Source organism: Panthera onca, chromosome A1 (assembly GCF_046562875.1).
Source record: "Panthera onca isolate mPanOnc1 chromosome A1, mPanOnc1 haplotype 2, whole genome shotgun sequence".
Classification (NCBI taxonomy): Eukaryota; Metazoa; Chordata; class Mammalia; order Carnivora; family Felidae; genus Panthera; species Panthera onca.
Window position 1 is genome coordinate 212,359,927 of NC_138339.1, and position 19,934 is coordinate 212,379,860.

The window sequence follows — 19,934 nt, forward strand, 5'->3', positions numbered from 1 at the left end:
ATCTCAAGGTTCGTGAGTTCAAGCCCCGCGTCAGGCTCTGTGCTGACAGCTCAGCCTGGAGCCTGCTTTGGATTCTCTCTCTCTCTCTCTCTCTCTCTCTCTCTCTCTCTCTGCTCTTCCCCTGCTAATGCTCTGTCTCTCATTCTCTCAAAAATAAATAAACATAAAAAAATTTTTTTTTAAACTGACAAGTAAGCTTAAAAAAAAAATTACCACAAAAGTTTGTAAAGTGCCCTTCATTGCAGAATCAAAAATCTAAGTTAGAAGAAGAAACTCTCTATTTGAATGTCTTAAGCATGACACCTACTAGAGAGGGCATGCTGAACTCTCTCAGTACTACACAGGGATCTGATGCCCTCCACTCTGCCAAGCCTTTTGCCATCTTATGTTCCTGCTGTGAGGAAGCTGAGACCCAGCACAGTTAACGGGAGGGGCTGGGGGGGGGGGGGTGGGGAAGACAATATTTTTCCTAATCTGTTTGTTGATATTTTCCTAGTATCTTCTAAAGAAAACTCATTATCATTATTCTGGTTTTGGTGGTTTGCTAGTCAGTGACTATTTTGTTAGCGAACTGCTTCCAGTTTGTGTTGTCTTGGACTGTGGACCACACTTAAAAAAGAAATATATACATTACAGAAGAAGTCTGTAAATAGATACATAATTGCTGTCAGCGCCAAGAACTGTGATGCTAGTATTTACTGAGCTTTGGTTTCCTAACAGACGCTGTGCTGAATGCTTTACTTGGATGGTCTCACTAATCCCACACCACACTCTGTAGAGCTGGGAGTTAATGCTTTATCCTCACTTAGCAGGTGCAAGACGATGGCTCATAGAGAGGAGGAAACATTGTTCACAGCCGCACAAGTAAGAAAGGACGCTGTTGGTCTTCATTCTAAGTGGGCCTGACTCCAGAATTTGGGCGCTGAATCACTCTGCTGTTACCTTAATGGCTTCCAGTAGGGAATTTGCAGACTAGCAATTCCCTGTAATTCTCTTAGCTACAGAAACTTCTGTCATTTCTTAAGTTCTAACAGTGTTGTGGGGAACAAGTAAAATATCTTTAGGACACTGGTTTTCAAACATACTTGCACTTTGCAATTATCTGGAAGTTAAAAAAAAAAAAAAAAAAAAAGCTGGCGGCTGGGTCCCAGCCTCAGATGTTCTGAGTTAAATGGTATGGAGTGTGGCGTGGACATTGGCATTTTTAAAAAAAATCTCCCAGGTGATTCTAATGTGCAGCCAACTTTGAGAACTGCCTCGGGGGCGCCTGGGTGGCTCAGTCCAACTTTGGTTCAGGTCGTGATCTCAGTTCGTGGGTTCGAGCCCCGCGTAAGGCTCTGTGCTGACAGCTGAGAGCCTGGAGCCTGCTTCGGATTCTGTGTCTCCCTCGCTCTCTGCCCCTCCCCTGCTCACGCTCTGTCTCTCTGTCTCTCAAAAATAAATAAGCATTAAAAAAATTTTTTTAAATAAAAAAAAAAAAGAACTCCTGCTTCAGAACAATGCAAAGTTTTAAATTCTGAATTCCCATCCTTCCGTTAGTAAAAAAATTAGTGTTTTTGTTACAAAAGTACTACATATTTGCTTTAGAAACCATATACAAACAAAAAAATACAATTATGTTTCTCTGTAATCCCCTCACTGAAAGATGACCAATACAGTATTTGTGGGGGTTTTTTCCCTGTGCATGTTTATGTGTTTAAAGTCTTAACTATAATGTTACTCTTCTATAGAACTTTATGTATTTAATGTCTCCTTTCTTATGTATTTATATGCTTTAGCAGACTGAGAAATTTTTGATTCTTATCCATAGGTAATAGTGTTGTTGGATTAATAGTAAATAGGCCAATAACTCTCCAAATGGAGCAATATCTCTATTAATGGAGAGTTTGTATATTATTTGAGGTAGCATTTAGGAAACTGATTTAGATGGCTCTCCTATGTGTTCATCTTATACAGCACTTTTTCAGACAAGCATACCTTGGTTTACCTCCTTATCTCCTTTCTGGACTGTTAAGGCAAAGCCCATATGGTTTGTACCCCTGGGTTCTGGGCTCTGGGCTCTGGGCTCTAGTCTTCTAGACTTCCTGGCCTACGTCCTCCCCCTCAGGCTCAGAGAACCCTCCCTAGGAATAGCCCCCTCCCACACCTCTGTCTTTCCACCTTCCCACACTACTCACCTGTCATAATAAAAACGCTGAGTTCAATATACTTTCAGAGTGAGAAGCAAATAATTTTCAAAGTTTGCTGCTTCTCAAATATTTTCCTAATAAAGATTTGGATGAGAAACCACTGTAGTGTAAGGGAGTTTAGTTAGGATACAACCAGAGCCTGTCAGCTAACAATTATGATTATCCTATTCTTTCCTACAAAGGTGGAACATGAGGAAGAATTCAAATAAAAGGTGGGGAGAGAACTCAGAGCTTTGGTGGGCTGGTGAGGGATTACCCCAGAGGAGAAAGGGTCAATCTGGGAGACTAATTTATGGGTTTGGTTGGTAAACCAGCCTTCTCTTCAGTTAGGCCCAGACTACTCCAGGCTTTTGGAGGAAGCATTTTTAATATGGTAGCCACAAAACCAAACATCTCTGCATCATGACTTGCAAAAGATTTTCTTTTTCATACGTATTTCTTATAACTATAATCAGTGGCTTTGTTAATCACCCTTGATCACAAGGCCTATAAATCAAAATTGCTTATAGTTATTTCTGGCTCTTAAAAACTTAACATTTCTTTTAAGAATGTGTTACGATCTTTTTTCTAAGTGTTTATTTATTTTTGAGAGAGAGCAAGCATGTACACATGAGCAGGGGAGGAGCAGAGAAAGAGGGAGACAGAGGATCCAAAGCAGGCTCTGTGCTGACAGCAGACAGCCTGATGCAGGGCTCGAACTCACCAAGTGTGAGATCACCTCCTGAGCCAAAGTCAGACGCTTAACTGACGGAGCCACCCAGGTGCCCCAAGAACGTGTTATGATGTTTACTTGCTTATTATTGACCACTTTTAAACAAATTTATGTTAAAAGGAGGAAGCTGCAAAATTATACATTTACTTCATTGGCATATCAGTGTGATATACATTGCTGAAATTTTTTTAGGATTGAGCCATTTATGTAGTTCCAAAAGCTATAAGAAAAATTAGAAGCTGTTTCCCTATTCTTTTTCTCCCCTTGTTGTTGAATTCACGATGACTTATGATGAATATAAAGGCATTAAAGATAGTTAAAACCACCAAATATACTGCTTTCCTTCGAATTCAACAACAACAAAACAAAATCAAAGAATAAAATAACAAGCCTGGTTTATTTATCTGAATAATATTTGTCTCACTACAAGATCATAGTGAAAGAGAGGGAATCCTTAGAGTTCATCATATAGTATAGTAACTAACTAACTAACTAAATAAATAAATAAATAAAGAAAAACAAATGCTAGAGGTAAATAGTTATTCAGGTAAATGTCAGATTTATTCAGTCAGTCAGTGGGAGATTTCTGGAGTACCATGCCAGTCATCAGAGCCAGGAGAGTATTATGATATAATGGTATCTCTTCTGCTGCATTGGATGAGCTGTCCTAGAAAAACATTTTGAAGCAATAAAGCATCCATTTAGCTCCTGAGTAATGAGGGAGTCAGTGCTCTTTCATTAACTATTTATTCAGGAAAAGAAGTGACCAACTGCTGAAAAGCTTTATCCAAAGAGGGTAGTGGAAAACAGAAGAAAATGCAGAAGTGAGGTTCTGTTCAGTTTCATATGCAATTAACAAATACCCAAAGCTGAACGGTTGATGCTTCTCCTCCATGTGACTTCTGGCTGACTGTATTTAAGTGTGAGTGCCTGTCAGATGTATGAAAGGGCCCCTTGGTTTAAGGAAGGATTGTGCAGTCTACACTAAAGACCAAAGAAAGGAAGCAATGAGCGGTGAGTAGCTAAGATTGGGCTGGTCTCTACAGTTTTAAATAATGGACTTATTTCCTATGATGAACAGTACTGATTTGAGGCTCGCTGGTTTACTCCTGTTGGGAATTGTTCCTTTTATTTTTAGATGATTATTCCTTTTTCATGACTTCAGAAATCTGTGCTATAATGAAGTATGTAGATTATCACTCGATCAAATGGCTTCTAACTTAAGAAAAGTTCTTATTTGCTATATAAATATATAACTTATTATTTGGAAATAGTTTCTAGGTGTGTGTGTAAATTTTGCTCTTCTTCCACAAGTATATAAGTAGTCCCTTCTTTGCAGTGAATGCTTAGGACTTAGCAACTTCAAGATTACAAACAGAATATTGTATTCACACATAAATAGGGCTAATTTCAAGCCATTTCAGAATCTCACTTTGGAGCACTTTTGATGCTATAACAGCACAAAGCCTTCATTTCATTTGCTGTAAGACTCTTGGTCTGTGTTCTTTAGTGACATGAAAAAAGATAAGAGTCACAATTATTTTCTTCCCTTAAAGCCAACCGAAGGGTTTTTATGTTAATTCTTCCCTCCCTGGCTCTCGCTAAAAAGTAGTATAGGGGAATTCTATACAACGAAGAAATAATCCTTCATATAAATCATATTAAAATAGACAGTGGAAATGGTATGTAAATCCCACATTATTTAATAACAGAATATTGTTGATATTGTCAAAAACCAATTATGAATCATTCGATGTTGCATTCCTCTGGTTTTCAATTTTTTTAAATTTCCATACCGAAAACTATGTACTAATTTGAAGTTTACCATGAATTATTTCGAAGCATACTTAAAATCACTTTTCAAGATACCTTCCATGAAGTAAGAATACATTGTTGATTTGGATTCACAGCCTTTGGTAATGGACTAAAAAAGTCTAAGTAAATAGCAGTGAGCTTAAAGACAAGAAATTCCTCCTTAGAACTAAGTTTTCTTTCCTAGACCCCATTGTATCATACTCAGAGAAAGAAAATTATTTACGTTACAGAGACTCTAACTTGCTTCATCAAGGAAATGAGGACTCTGAGTTTAGAAATACAATTTCCTCGCGCGATTGCTAAGTTTTGCAGTAATCTGTCCTTTCAGTGATTAACAATCATTAGATTGAATTCCCCTTTCAGATAATCACTCCCTTCAGAAGACTAATGCTGTGCGCTGAGAACAGGAAGGAAATGGAGGATTGGATGAGCTCACTGAAGTCTGTCCAGACCAGAGAGCCTTACGAGGTAAAGTGGCTTCTCTTCTGGCGCCTCATGTTCTTAGAAAACCAATGTTATCTGAAGAACTAAAGCTATATTCCACAAAGCAAAGTATGTGTAGATTCATTAAGTAACTTGCTTAAATCTGATATTGACATTTCTTCCTTGTTTTTCTTTCTTTTTTTTTTTTTTTTTTTTTTTTTTTTTACTTAAAGGAGAATGTTCTTGTAAAAATTACGGATTTGAAACTTTAATCATAACTCATGCATTCCAAATGTTAACTCGCTGTCATCTCCTTCTCTTGTTTGCCAAACCTGTGTCTCGTTTCTAGGTGGCCCAGTTTAACGTGGAACATTTCTCAGGGATGCATAACTGGTACGCTTGCTCCCATGCCCGACCCACTTTCTGTAACGTGTGCAGAGAGAGTCTTTCTGGAGTCACCTCCCACGGCCTGTCCTGCGAAGGTACTGTAGCGCCCAGCCTGCGTTCTCCCTCTGCACTGACCACTGTGGCAAGATGCTGCCACATCTTGTGGGTACTTCTGTGCCGCGAACAGAGAAACATCACCCCAGGAAAACGTTTCCCTCGGGTGGGAGCTGCATCTGGGAGCACCTCAGTGGGAACACAGTGTTTAAGTTTCACTGCAGCTTAAAGTGGAGCTCGGAGCACACAGGACTGATGGGGAAATATTTTACCGAGAGAAAGATGATACGAATCATTAGGAAGGAAGTAGAAACCAAAATGTAGCATTTCGCTCCTGAGGAACTAGCAGGTGCTCCACAAAACATCTCTAGACTTTGTCTGTCATGCTGGTTTTCTAGAATTCTTTTTCTGTTCTGAATTGATTGCGGAGAACAAAACTTTCAGTGAGGACAGCACATACGCTGACAGAATTTCTGGTGTTTGTTATTTCTACTGTTATTTCTATTTCATTATTTTTTTAACTTTTTAAAATGTTTTTTTATTATTTTTGAGAGAGAGAGAAAGACAGACAGACAGAATGCGAGGGGGAGGGGCAGAGAGGGAGAAACAGAATCCAAAACAGGTTCCAGGCTTTGAGCTGTCAGCACAGAGCCCGATGAGGGGCTCGAACCCACGAACCTTGAGATCATGACCTGAGCCAAAGTCGAGTGCTGAACCGACTGAGCCACCCAGGCGCCCCTCTATTTCGTTATTTTAAATGTTTTCTTTTATTTCATTTTATGTTTCATTTACATGGAGGCCATCCTTTTCTAAAAATAAGGCCAATGCTGTAGTTTCCGTATTAGGATTTGTGCATTTTTTAATTAAAAAGCAGTGACCAATAGAAGCAAATATACTAATAATTACCAAAAGAAAACTCATAACTTCTTTAGATTTATTTAATTCCGTACCTCAGTGAGCACACTTTACTTTCTGAACTATATCTAATATTAATACTGGCTTTTTTTTTCTCTAATACAGAAACGTCTTAATTTTGAATAGCTTTTTATTCTTGAATAATAAAATAGTAATAGAGTCACAGTTTTCGTTCATTTTAAGGTATAAAATCTGAGATACGTCATAGTTTCAGCTATTTAATATGAGACAGCACAGAGGTTGAGAATAGAGTTCCTCAGTTTTACCCTCAGGATTCTGGTTCCGCTCCCAGCATTACAAATGGTGACCAGGAGAAATAGTTCCACTGTTTTTGACTTCCATTTCCTCATATGTAAAACGGAGATAATAGTCATTTATATTATGTATAGATACTATGAAAATTAAGTGAGAGAATATAAACAGGAAAGCTACTTTTCTAGTCAAGTAACTTGGGGAAGTTAGTAGCTGTGCTGTGTAAGAAATCCATCCAGTGAATAATTGAAGATTGCAGCATGGCCTGATTGATGCATGAAAATGCATGAAAACAAACACTTGGAAGAGCCATTACACGTGTTTTGTTTTTTGTTTTTTGTTTTTTAGATGTAAACAATGATTGCAAATCAGGTGTAATTACTCTTTATGACTTTAGTAATCTGAAAGGGTTCCTAGCTCTGAGTCTACTCTTACCCGGTCTGTAATACTCAGAGGTGTTCTTTCGAAGGTCCCCTTAGTGTTGCCTCCTAACCTCTTATTCCAAAAAAAAAAAAAAAAAAGCTAAAAAAAGATATCAGATCTGAGCTACTCTGTGATACCCTTCCGATTTGAGAATTAGGCATTATTAAATATATTTGTTTGTGAATTGAGTTTAAGCTGGGATGACTAAGTCGTTTCTAAACATTTTAAAGGAAAAATGAAAATTACATTAGCTGATGAGAATAAGAAACTTAAAAGTCTTTAAATAAGTTTGTTATGTTATTCTGTTAATAATGAAGTCTTCCTGACTTCTTTATGGTTCTTTATTGTATTTTTAAATAATAGTTTTAGAAGAATGTCTGTTAGTACTCATTTTCTCTGCTAATAAAAATTTTATTTTATTTTTTTTAATGTTTATTTACTTTTGAAAGAGAGAGAGAGAGAGAGAGAAAGAGAGCCTGAGCAGGAGAAGGACAGAGAGAGAGAGGGAGACAAAGAATCCGAAGCAGGCTCCAGGCTCTGAGCTGTCAACACAGAGCCCAGTGTGGAGCTTGAACTCATGAATTGTGAGATCATGGTCTGAGCTGAAGTCGGACACTTAACCGACAGAGCCACCCAGGAGCACCCCTCTGCTGATAAAAATTTTAAATCTGTGGCATCCTACCTTGGTATTGTTAGAAATACACCAGAAGTCTTTAAAAATCCCAAGGGTTTTATGAATGTGTAAAGAAGTTACCTTTTTATTTTATGAGAATGTGGTTATTTAGCATAATTTTCTTGTAATCCAAGTTATACTTAAACTTTAGAAACGACCTCCAAATCTGAATAAACTGCTCGCTTGATAAAACCAAAGGCATAGGATACAAGAAGCTTTAAAAGACATAACAAAGATGCAAACACACATAAAAAATTTCATTCACCTGTGACCATGAATAACTTTGTATTGGAATGGAAATCAGTTTCCAGTGTGTGAAACCATCACTACATTTACTTAATGTGTTTCACAGTAAAACAAGCTGTAATGATTTGTCTTCTGGGTTTGTGTTGAATAACTACTAAAATTGTTATTTTAAAGCCTTGCATACATGAAATAAATGAATGAAAAATAGAAGATAGAATACTTTTCGTAAATAATTCCCTAAATCAATTGAGAATGTTAATTATAATTTCAAAGCATAATTGTTCTTCACAATTATTTAAACAGTAATTGAACAAAAAAAAGTTAAATGGTGATTTTTTTCTCTTTTAATCAATATCATCAAATATGTTAACATGGGACTCTATGAATTTTTATCATAGCCAGTGTTGAACACTTAGAAAGATTCAGTGCGGTAGACTGGAAATTGCAGATAAAAAATCATAATTTGATTACTTGTCAGTATATATTTTTAAGCTCTGTGGTTTTGAGATAATGGCTTTATAGGTCAGGGAAAAGTGATTTATTTCACAATAACTTATTTGGAGAAATCTAATTGTCGCCTAACAAAATTAAAGTGTTTATTAATAATTTCCATTCCTCAGTGACCATAATCACAGTCTGGTTTATTTTTTTATTATTATATGCTATATTAAGCAACTTCGCAATTTTCAAGACTCTTTGCATGAAGCACTTTATTATTACAAGTGTAATTTTTGTTTTTACTGAGCTGTTTGATTTTTAATGGCGAAATTTTTAAAAAGCTGTGAAATTATTCCCTGTTGCTCTCTTTTACTTCCTTCTCTGTAAAAAACAATTATTGACTATTAATACCAAATACTTACTTGTACTTAAAAAGCAAGCCTGGGGATTATGTTGCGAATAAAACTAAAACTAGGACCACATTTTTAAGAAACACCATAACAGATGAAAAGACCTAGGGATGCTAATTAACCTCAATTTTAAAATAGAACATGAGAGCGAAAGGGAGCAGGTCATGCGAAAACTGTTTTTCAAACTAAGCTTATACCTCCTATACTTCCTATAGTATAAGCTTATACTTCCTGTTTCTTTACACTACTGTTTATTGGCAATGAGATTCCATTAAAAAATTAGTTATTCTATATAAATCTGTGCTTGAGTCACAGAATCATTTAGAACAAAAGCTGTATGATTTCCAGGAAAGCATTTGTCAAGGTGCACAAAAGAGCAGATAAATGAAACTAATGTAGACTAATATTTCTCAAAAAAAAAAAAAAAAAAAAAACAAAACAGTTCAGCTTAAGTGACCTTTTACCTATTGGCTATCCATGACATCTGAAGCATTTTGAACATTATTTTACCTGACCCTCTCATTTGCATGCCACATTAAATTAGGACTGTCTTAAACCAGTGACATATAAGCCATCATTTTAAATTTGTTAGTTTACAGTTAGACATTAAAAAATCATGTGAAAAGGAGTCACCTTACATGTAGCATTTAGCAGCAGTTATCTTTGTTATTTCCACTAAAGTGATCTCAAACTTTTAATTATATTCTTTAAAATAAAACTTAGTACAATAAAAAAATATATTCTGAGAAGTCAGAAACAGGTGTAACGTCAGTATCCACTAATGCTTGGATAATTGGTGTCCTTAAAAGGATAAATCAGTTTAGTAGTACTCAAGTACTGATTTTCATAAGTAAGGGTTAATTGCTCAAATAATCTGTGGTTTACTTGTTTTTCATATATGAGCTGCTTCTTTCCTGGTTGTTTCCTCTTATTTCTCTCTCGTTTTTTTTTTTTTTTTTTTTTTGATATTTGTATACATTGTAAAATGATTACCCAAATGGAACATGTCACCATCCGTAGTTACGGAATTTTTTCCTTATGATGAGAACTTTTAAGATTTACTCTCATAGCAACTTTCAAATATTCAATTCATTATATTAACTATACTCACCATTCTGTACATTACATTCCCGTGACTTAGTTATTTTAGTTGGTACTTTTGACTTCCTTCACCCATTTGGCCCAATTCCACGCCCCCACCTCTGGTAACCACCAATGTGTTTTCTGTTTCTATGAGCTTGGTTTTTTTTTGTGGGTTTGTTGTTGTTGTTTTTACAGTCTACCTAAAAGTCAGATCATAAGGTATCTGTCTTTCTCTCTTTGACTTCTTTCAACTTAGCATAATATCCTCTAGGTCCATCCGTGTTGTCTCAATAGGCAAGATTGCATTTTTTCATATGGCTGAATAATAGTCCATTGTGTAAATACATATACAGATACCACAATTTCTGTATGCATTTATCTATTGATGGACACTTACGTTGTTTCTGTACCTTGCCTGTTATGAATAATGCTGTAATGAACACTAAGGTGCAGATGTCTTTTCAAGTTGGTGATTTCATTTTCTTCAGATAAATACCCAGAAATGGGATTGCTGGATTGTATTATAGTTCTATTTTTAATTTCTCGAGGAAACTCCATACTGTTTACTATAGTGGCTGCACCAATTTGCATTGCCACCAACAGTCCACAAGAGTTCCCTTTTGTTCAAATTCTTGCCGACACTAGTAATTTCTTACCTTTTTTATAATAGCCATCCTAACAGGTGTGAGGTGATATCTCATTGTGGTTTTGTATTTGCATTTCCCCAATGACTAGTGATATTGAGTATCTTTTCATTTCTCTGTTGGCCGTCAGTATGTCTTATTTACAAAAATGTCTGTTCAGATCCACTTCCCATTTTTTAAGTGGACTGCTTGGTTTTTGCAGTCCACTTGTGTGAGTTCTTTGTATATTAATGTATATAAATGTTAATCCCTTATTGGATATATGATTTGTAAATATTTTCTCCCATTCAGTATGTTGCCTTTCCATATTATTGATGGCTTCCTTGGCTGTGTAGAAACTTTTTAGTTTGATATAGTCCTGCTTATGTATTTTTGCTTTGTTGTCTGTGCTTTTGGTGTTAGACCCAAAAAATCATCGCCAAGACTGATGTCAAAGAGCTAAAGTCCAGGAATTTTCTTCTACGAGTTTTATGGTTTCCAGTATTACATTCAAGTCTTTAATACATTTTAGTTAACTTTTATGTACAGTTCAGTCCAGTTTTCATGAAAGTGGTCCAGTTTCATTCTTTTGCATATGGCTGTCCAGTTTCCCCAGCAACATTTATTAAAGACATCATTCTTTCTCCATTGTGTATTCATGGTCTCTTTGTCATGAATTAATTGGCCATATATGTGTGGATTTATTTCTGGGTTCTCTATTCTGTTCCATTGACCTATGTGTCCTACTCTGATTACTATAGCTTTGTAACATAGTTTCAAATCAGGGATCATGATGCCTTCCACTTTGTTCCTTCTGAAGATTGCTTTGGCTATTTGGAGTCTTTTGTGGTTCCATAAAAATTTTAGAATTATTTGTTTTAGTTCTTTGAAAAATGCCGTTGGAATTTTGACAGGGATTGCATTGAATCTGTATATTGCTTTCAGTCCTATGGACATTTTTACATTACTAATTCTTCCAGTCCATTAGCATAGAATATTTTCCCCAGTTTATATGTGTCTTCAGTTTCTTTCATCAATGTCTTGTAGGCTTCAGTGTCTCTTATGTCTCTTTTATAGGCTCCTTTTTGATATTATTGCTGAGCCAATTAGTGATGCATGTAGCGTATTTCTTCATCACTACTTTAGTCTACATTATGATGTAGTAATCCCAACAATAATACTTTTAAAAGACAGTGCCATCTTTGTGACCCTTATCAACCTATTTCCCATGATGACTGGATATTTTCTCGACATACTTGCAATTTAAAACTCCTCTGAATTATCCTGTTCTTTATCTTACTGATATTTTCAAATCTTTCATTTTAAATATATTATATGGACAGAAAAATACAAATATCAGAGGAGTACAGCACATAGGATTTTTCACAAATGAAACACATTTATGTAATCAACATCCAGATTAAGAAATAGGATGTTACCAGCACCTCTGTATTACTAAATTTTGTTTAGTTCTGTGTTTGTGTGCGTATGTGACTGTTGTCTCCTTTCTCCTAAAGAACTAATTCTTTTGTATTCATTTCCTTTACGTTTTATTTATGAACAAGTAGAACCTCTCTAAGTAGCAATCTATAGATTGATAAAAAGCTTTATACATACATAGCCATATGTATCATAAATACATGAATACCTTCTGGAAAGGTATTTTCAGAATACCTTTATTATTGTTGAAGAGTAATTTAAGATTTTAAATTATTGTTTTTCTTTACCCCCTCCTTTTTAATTTCATGCTATGATTTCCTTTAATCATTATTCCAGAAGTATATATTCATTTAGAAATGGTTGACTTTTTTTTTTAGTGTGTAAATTCAAGGCTCACAAAAGATGTGCAGTGAGGGCAACAAATAATTGCAAATGGACGACTCTGGCCTCCATTGGGAAGGACATCATAGAGGACGAAGACGGAGTAAGCCCAGTTCTGTCTCTGGTCTCTTCCCAGTACCTCCTCTCTTTATTGTCTGCCCTGTGAAAAATGACAGAGTTGGTGGGAATATTTACTAGCAGGATGAAATGGAAGGTTTTGGTTAATTATGAGTTTCTATTTCCAGTTAGATCCTTCATAGTTGCCTTCAGCTCTTAAATTTTGAGGGAAATGTGAATAGAGCTTACAAGTGGCTGCTGTGCTGGGCTGGTGTTGTAGACCCCGACCTGACAAGTAAGATACTCTTTAAGGCTTAGCTCAGGTGTTTATTCAGATGTTCACTCCTCAGATGTTGGGGCCTCCTTTCAACAGTGACCCCCACCTTCAAAACCTTGTCTCCATTGCACCTTGCATTCAAATCTCTGATAGCACTTTGTAATCACTTTATGATAATGCCTTTACATTCATTGCTCCTCAGCTAGACTACAAATCCTGAAGGTCAGGGCTTTAGTCTTAATTATTTTTGTATCGCTACAGTGCTCTGGGCACAATAGATGTCAATAAATGTGGGCGAAATGAATGGATGCCATGAGTGGTACATACATTGATTCCACTGAGTAAGAAATATTTTAGATCTTCCCTAGGGTGAGAATGACGTCCTCCAGTCTTTAATTGACTGCTCTTTACTCCTGCTGCGCAGGTAGCTATGCCTCACCAATGGCTAGAGGGTAACTTGCCCGTGAGTGCCAAATGTGCTGTCTGTGACAAAACATGCGGGAGTGTTCTGCGTCTACAAGATTGGAAATGCCTTTGGTGTAAGACAATGGTGAGAGCCCTTTTTAATTCGTTCTTTTCATAGTTTTTTTAACCTATGTGATTTAGGGGAAAGGAATGTATGGTATAATAAAGCCTGGTAGCATACCTGCCCATTGTAATGTTCATTTTTTTCAAAGTATTCCTTCCAGTCTGGTTACTTTTTAAATATCCTTCTTGCAATACTGTTGTTTTATATTTCCCTTGTCAAGACCTCTTTCCCACAGTTTTGTTGGGATATATGTATGTTATATAGATAAGTATTATTATGTAATATTTATATATTATATATTGTATATATTATTTATGTATTTACATAGTATATATATATTTATATATTACAAAGTTTTCTTGCATGTGTAAGGAAGCAGTGAGAAGTACACACAGCATAACATGGAATCAACAGCAAGGAATGGTCCTGTCCATGCCATACTATGTGAGTGCTGGGCTCTAGACTTCACGAGGGCAGTCAGAGCAGGAACTTACAGGGTGAACGCAGGCCACTCAGAGGGTGGCGTGGAGGGTGAGGAGGCAACCGCTGTGGGTGCTCATGTTAGCACTGGGCGATGCTGTCCAACTATGACAGTGATTGCCTTGCATTGGGCTGATTTTTTTGGTTTTGTTTTGAGTCTTGGAAGTCACTCCCCAGCCCCCCCAAAATATGGAAAACTCATTTCTTTTAATAAGTATGATGTAGATCATCAAATGAAAAAGATGTGAGTATGATGCGTTGATTTCACAATGAGTGAGATTCATCCCATAGGCCATAAAGAAGATAAGTCCTGTATAGCTTTTTCGTCAAACCTGATAGGTAATGTTTCCTTCTCATTTTATTTTTTAAAAAACTTTTTAATGTTTATTTATTTTTAAGAGAGAGAGAGAGAGAGAGCATGAGCAGGGGAGGGGCAGGGAGAAAGGGAGACACAGAATCCAAAGCAGGCTCCCATGGACCACAAGATCATGACCTGTACCAAAGTCAGATGCTTAACCAACTGAAACACCTAGGGACCCCTGTTTCCTTTTTATTTATAAATCAAAGTGATTCCCTCTATCCTTATGCTTTTGTTATTCTTCATCAATTGCCCCTTTTATTAGCCACAGGTGTTACTTCTAATTTCTCTTATCCCATGTAATATATAAACCGTATTAGACGTGTCTCTTTGCAGTTTTGGTGCAACCATATCCCCTAAAACACTCTTGTGGAATTCCTTATTTTATTTATCTTTTTTAAATTCTTTTTTTAAGTAATCTCTACACCCAGTGTGGGACTTGAACTCACAACCCCGAGACCATGAGTCACATGCTTTCCCAACTGAACCAGCCAGGCACATTCCTTATTTTAAAACAGTACTCCTGGCCCCTGGGTGGCTCAGTCAGTTAAGCATCCGACTTCAGCTCCGGTCGTGATCTTGCGGTTTGTGGGTTCAAGCCCCACATCAGGCTCTGTGCCGACAGCTCAGAGCCTGGAGCCTGCTTCAGATTCTGGGTCTCCCTCCTATGATCACTCTCTGTCTCTCAAAAATGAATAAATGTTAAAGAAATTTTTTTTTTAATAATATAAAGAGTGCTCTCCAAAGGCCTGTAAGATAATGTTATAAACAAATAAGTAAAGTGCTCTCATAAATAAGATTTTAAAACTTTATCCCACCTAAGACTTCTTTTTTAGGGTGCAACCACTGATGTATGCTTCTACTGCTATTTTCATTAGTCTGTAGATCTATTTCTCTATTTCTAGAACTTCAGCTCTTTCTTTCTAACTTGTTGAAAAGAAAGCAGATTTTGTGTGTGACGAATTATTTTAGAAAGGTTCTATGAAAGTTGTCTTTACCTACAATATATAGGACTCTACTTGTATTGGTCCAGTCATTTTTAAACTTTGTTAATTTTAACAGTAGGAGTTGATTAGATATTTTACTTTCTCACCCTACTCACCCCTACCTTTAAAATTTTTCACAAACAGGATAGAAGGATTTTTACAGGATGTAGAAGCGGGTATTCTAGAATGTCTTCTCCCTTTTTTTTCTGGCAAACCTAGATATCACCTTATCTTGAAGTCATTCCTGACCTGTACTGCGTCCACTAGACACGCGGGTTTCTGGACCACCATCACCTTGTTACATCCTTCTCGGTCTTGTACTTCCTATACACTATCTTCCTGTATACGTCTTTGCATATTATTTTGCCTTTAAAATAATGTTTCCCACAGAGTGTCTAATTTGTAAAACAGTCATCTACTTTAAAACAAAACAAAGTAAGACCATAGTCTTTACTATGGTATTCACACAACTGTGGTCTTACACAATTCTACTGAGTCAACTGCTAATTTTTTCGGTTGTCATCCAGTCTTTGGACATAGTTTTACCTTTTCTGTAAAAAGAGGGAAGAGGGGAGCCTGAGGGGCCCAGGTGGTTGAATGACTGACTCTTGGTTTCAGCTCAGGTCATGACCCCAGGGTTGTGGGATCAAGCCCCTGCATGGAGCTCCACGTTGACATGGAGCCTGCTTAAGATTCTCTCTTTCTCTCCCTCTGCCCCATTTCCCCACTAACACTCCCTCTTTCTCTTTAAAATTAAAAAAAAAAAAAGTGAAGATACAATTTTGTCCTCTGCTTTTTTCATTTAACTTTGCTGTAAATATTTTTCTGTTTTGCTCTATGTGTCATGACCTTAGCCTAAATCGAGTCGGTTGCTTAACCGACTGAGCCGCCCAGGTTCCCCATTGAAATCTTTTTAAAACTATCTGTGCATGCTTGTTTTTTCTGAAATCCATTTGGGGATGTTAATTATTATAAATAATAATAAGGAACTGTCCAAAATTAGGTCATCAGTAGAATAAGAATCAGTATTTAATTTTAGTTATTTTCTCAAAAGTTTTGATAAATATGTGTTTAATTAACATGCCAATTTTCTAAAAAGACTAATGAAATAAAGCTGTATTAAGTAAATGCTTTATGAAGTGTCTGCTTTTACTGCTTAAAACATTTTAAGTCTCTCTGAGTAAGTACCTAAAGTATTGGAGATTCCCTGGGTTCTACTTAATAAGTTAGCCCTGCTCTTGTTCGAAATAGTATATTGACTACCCTTGAAACTTTGTTTTTACAGAATTCACATGTTTACTGGGTGTCTATGATATTTATCACTTTCCAAGATAAGTGTATAATGATAGGACCTTTTCCTTTTCTCTACGGAGCCCATAGGCACAGATGTACTTATACCTATAAGAACATGAAAATGTTATTTTTAAAAAAAGATGTGAATAGAAAGTTATAGGACCACTGCAGAAAGAGGAGACACATTAAAAATTTCACGGATTTTCATGAAATTCCGTAAGAATGTTATAAGGTAGAGCCCATCATCTTTTTTATGGACGATGATATTGACAAGTACTAGTTAGCTTGCCTCCTTCCTCTTTCTCTCCCTTCCTCTGTACTCTGTTCCCTTCTCTTCCTCTCTCCTTGCCTTCACCAGGCATTTCCTTTTTTAAATTTTTATTTATTTTTGTGTTTTAAGTAATATCTCCACCCAGTGGGGGGCTCAAACTTACAACTCCAAGATCATGAGTCACGTGCTCTGCTGACTGAACCAGCCAGGCATCCCTCACCAGGCATTTCTCGATATACACTACTTGCCCGAGGCCACCATGAAAGTAGGCTGCACAGAGTACATCAGATTCCCATCTCTAAAATAATTAGCTCATTCCTTAGAGTTATAAACATTATACCATGAAAGTAATTTATGAGTTACTGAATATCTTGTGATTTGGTTGATCTTCAGTTATTAGTCCCATAGATGTAATCTATACCAAAAGAAAACATCAGTGTGTTTTTATGGTTCTTGAAGGCTTATTTGTTTGTTATTAGGTACACACTGCCTGCAAAGATTTATACCATCCTGTGTGTCCCCTTGGCCAGTGTAAAGTGTCTGTCATACCTCCAATTGCACTGAACAGCACCGATTCTGATGGTATGTATCATTGTGTAAATATGTATATTCTTGGTATTAAATGTTGATATGTGCATTCACTTTCCTAGAATAAATTGAACTGTAATTGGTTATTTTGGTCAGTTTTTATATAATAATTCATTCAAATTGCTGAATCGTACCTTTAATTTTTTTATTTATTTTTTTAATAAATTTTTTTTATACGTTTACTTATTTTTGAGAGAGAAAGATAGACAGAGTGCAAGCGGGGAAAGGGCAGAGAGAGAGGGAAACACAGAACCCGAAGCAGGCTCCAGGCTCTGAGCTGTCAGCAGAGAGCCCGTCGCCGGGCTCGAACCCACAAACCTTGAGATCATGACCTGAGCCAAAGTTGGACGCTCAACCGACTGAGCCACCCAAGTGCCCCTAAGTTTATTTATTTTGAGAGAGAGAGAGAGAAAGAGAGAACAAGTGAGCTTGTGTAAGTAGGGGAGAGGCGGAGAGAGAGAATCCCAAGCAGGCTACACACTGTCAGCACAGAGCCCGTCAGGGAGCTTGAAACATGAGATCATGATCTGAGCTGAAATCAAGAGTTGGAGGCCCAATCAACTGAGCCACCCAGGTGCCCCAGTACATTTAACTTTTATAATAACATTTTAAAATTAAAATTTAACATAGTTATTATTACACTGGTGAAATTCCTACATATAAGACTTTTTACATTTCACATTTTACATTTCAGTAAATAAAATAAAATTACTCTGTAACAAAACGCAATCCAAAAAGGTTAACTTTTTGTGTTTTTTTTTCCCTCCATAATTTTGAAATTACCCATCAGCATAGCACTTATTGAAATCTGTTTTTCTATAATTTCCTTGAGGAATTTATATTCCTGTAAATTCCATCACTTTTTCCGGAATCTTACAACTTGGTTGTTAAGTGCTGAAGAACCTGTCTTCCTTCTAAGCAAACCATATTACAAAAGGCTTTTACCATATACCGTTAGTAATGTTTTGCATTGAAAAAGTGCCTGTGGCTTTCAAACTTTTTATATAAATTATGCCAATAGGTATTATAGATACAAGAATATTGGCTGCAGAATATGTAATTTTTTAAAATCTGTGCTGTTAACAGCCCTCCCCCAAGCCCTGCTATAATAAAGTTCTATTACTCATGATAACTTTCAAAATATTTTCTAAAGCCTCATGAAGGAGAAATTAAAATATCTTATAATGCTGAATATGAATATGAATTCTTTGACAAATGTGAATTTACAGACTGTGATCGGTTTCTGATAATTGGGTGTTAAGGTAAGTGGTATATCTCAAATATCTATGATTAACACTTTTCCCATCTGTGCTAGGATTTTTCATTATAGAGCATATTATAAGACATAAGTTCTGTAGTCTTATTGTGTAAATAATAAACCTGTCTCCATTTTGGGGGCTAAATTATAATTTATTGTTCAAGTAATAAACAAGGTTCTTTATGAATTTATGTTCTTTTCTCTGAAGTTTCATTAATGGTTTAATAGAGACAGCTGTACATATTGTACTGTGTTGTTGTTTTTTGTTTTTTTTTTTACAGGTTTCTGTAGAGCGACATTTTCATTCTGTGTTAGTCCTCTATTGGTTTTTGTCAATTCTAAGAGTGGAGATAATCAGGGAGTAAAGTTCCTTCGTCGATTTAAACAGTTGCTAAATCCGGCTCAGGTGTTTGATTTAATGAACGGAGGTCCTCATTTAGGGTAATTGATTATTGATTAATCTCATTAGAATGAAATGTAGCACCAAGCATGAAATGTTTGATTTTTCAGTTCATGAAGATTGTCAATTCATCTAGACATCTCTATGTTGATCTTCCCACTCCTCCCTTTTTAAAGCTCTAATTATACGTTTTAACTTCCCCTTTTTGATATTTATACAACTTCCTTATGTGCTGAAAATCCCAAAATTTGTTTAGAAAATGTTTCAGAATATATCATACATCAAATAGTACTAACAGTTTACTTAGCTTTGAGAAGGAACCTATGTTAATATAGAAATACGTGATAATTTTAGAAAATGATCTGCGTGGAAGGCTAGCATTGATTTTTATGTAATACAAATAATCAATTATTTAACCAAAGCACAGATACTATTGCAGGTCCCAGGGATTGGAGACTCATTCATACAAATGACAAAAAATACTGTTGTTGATTGTTCTTTTCAGCTTTCTGGAATATCCTATGACTTACAATCTGAAAAAAAATTAAATGTATTTTCAGTGAGGGAAAATATACCTTCCGGCACTTTAAATACATTTTTAGTGTATGCATATGATTTTGTTGAAGAGGTGATACAGTGTCATTAGAACCAAGGGCCTGCAACCTCTCCATGATTTATTTCTGTCAACTCAACTTTTCTCTTAAAGCATGAACACAGAAGTAGGAATGGGGATTTTAGGTACCCCCAGAAGGCCCTTACTCTTTCCTGTCCTTTCTATCTCTTGCCTCAGTCTTTGTGCTTCTTTCCACTTTAGCTCTTCAGAGTCTTTCTCCTTGTTCCCACTGCCTTCTTGCCAAGTCTCAGGCCCTTCTGAGCCCATGGATGTTCATCTTTTTCATCTGTCTCCAACCCCTTCCCTGGGTTCTGGTATTTCCTTACCTGGCTTCTCCCCTCACTTGTGTCTTTTCCGTTG

At 36.3% G+C, this 19,934-nt stretch overlaps 1 protein-coding gene across 6 annotated transcripts in view; it reads left to right on the forward strand.

Annotated features, from left to right (window-relative positions):
- Window positions 1-19,934, forward strand: part of DGKH (diacylglycerol kinase eta) — a 182,021-nt gene that overhangs the window by 97,244 nt on the left and 64,843 nt on the right. For 5 of the 6 annotated variants that reach the window (XM_060637086.3, XM_060637084.3, XM_060637087.3 and 2 more), the window contains 6 exons: window positions 5,080-5,184; window positions 5,489-5,621; window positions 12,461-12,567; window positions 13,223-13,348; window positions 17,195-17,297; window positions 18,843-19,002. In XM_060637086.3, coding sequence (XP_060493069.1) covers window positions 5,080-5,184; window positions 5,489-5,621; window positions 12,461-12,567; window positions 13,223-13,348; window positions 17,195-17,297; window positions 18,843-19,002 — 734 coding nt within the window. Of the gene's footprint in view, window positions 1-2,833; window positions 3,916-5,079; window positions 5,185-5,488; window positions 5,622-12,460; window positions 12,568-13,222; window positions 13,349-17,194; window positions 17,298-18,842; window positions 19,003-19,934 lie in introns of those variants that run through there. The other variant, XM_060637089.3, reaches the window with a different exon arrangement.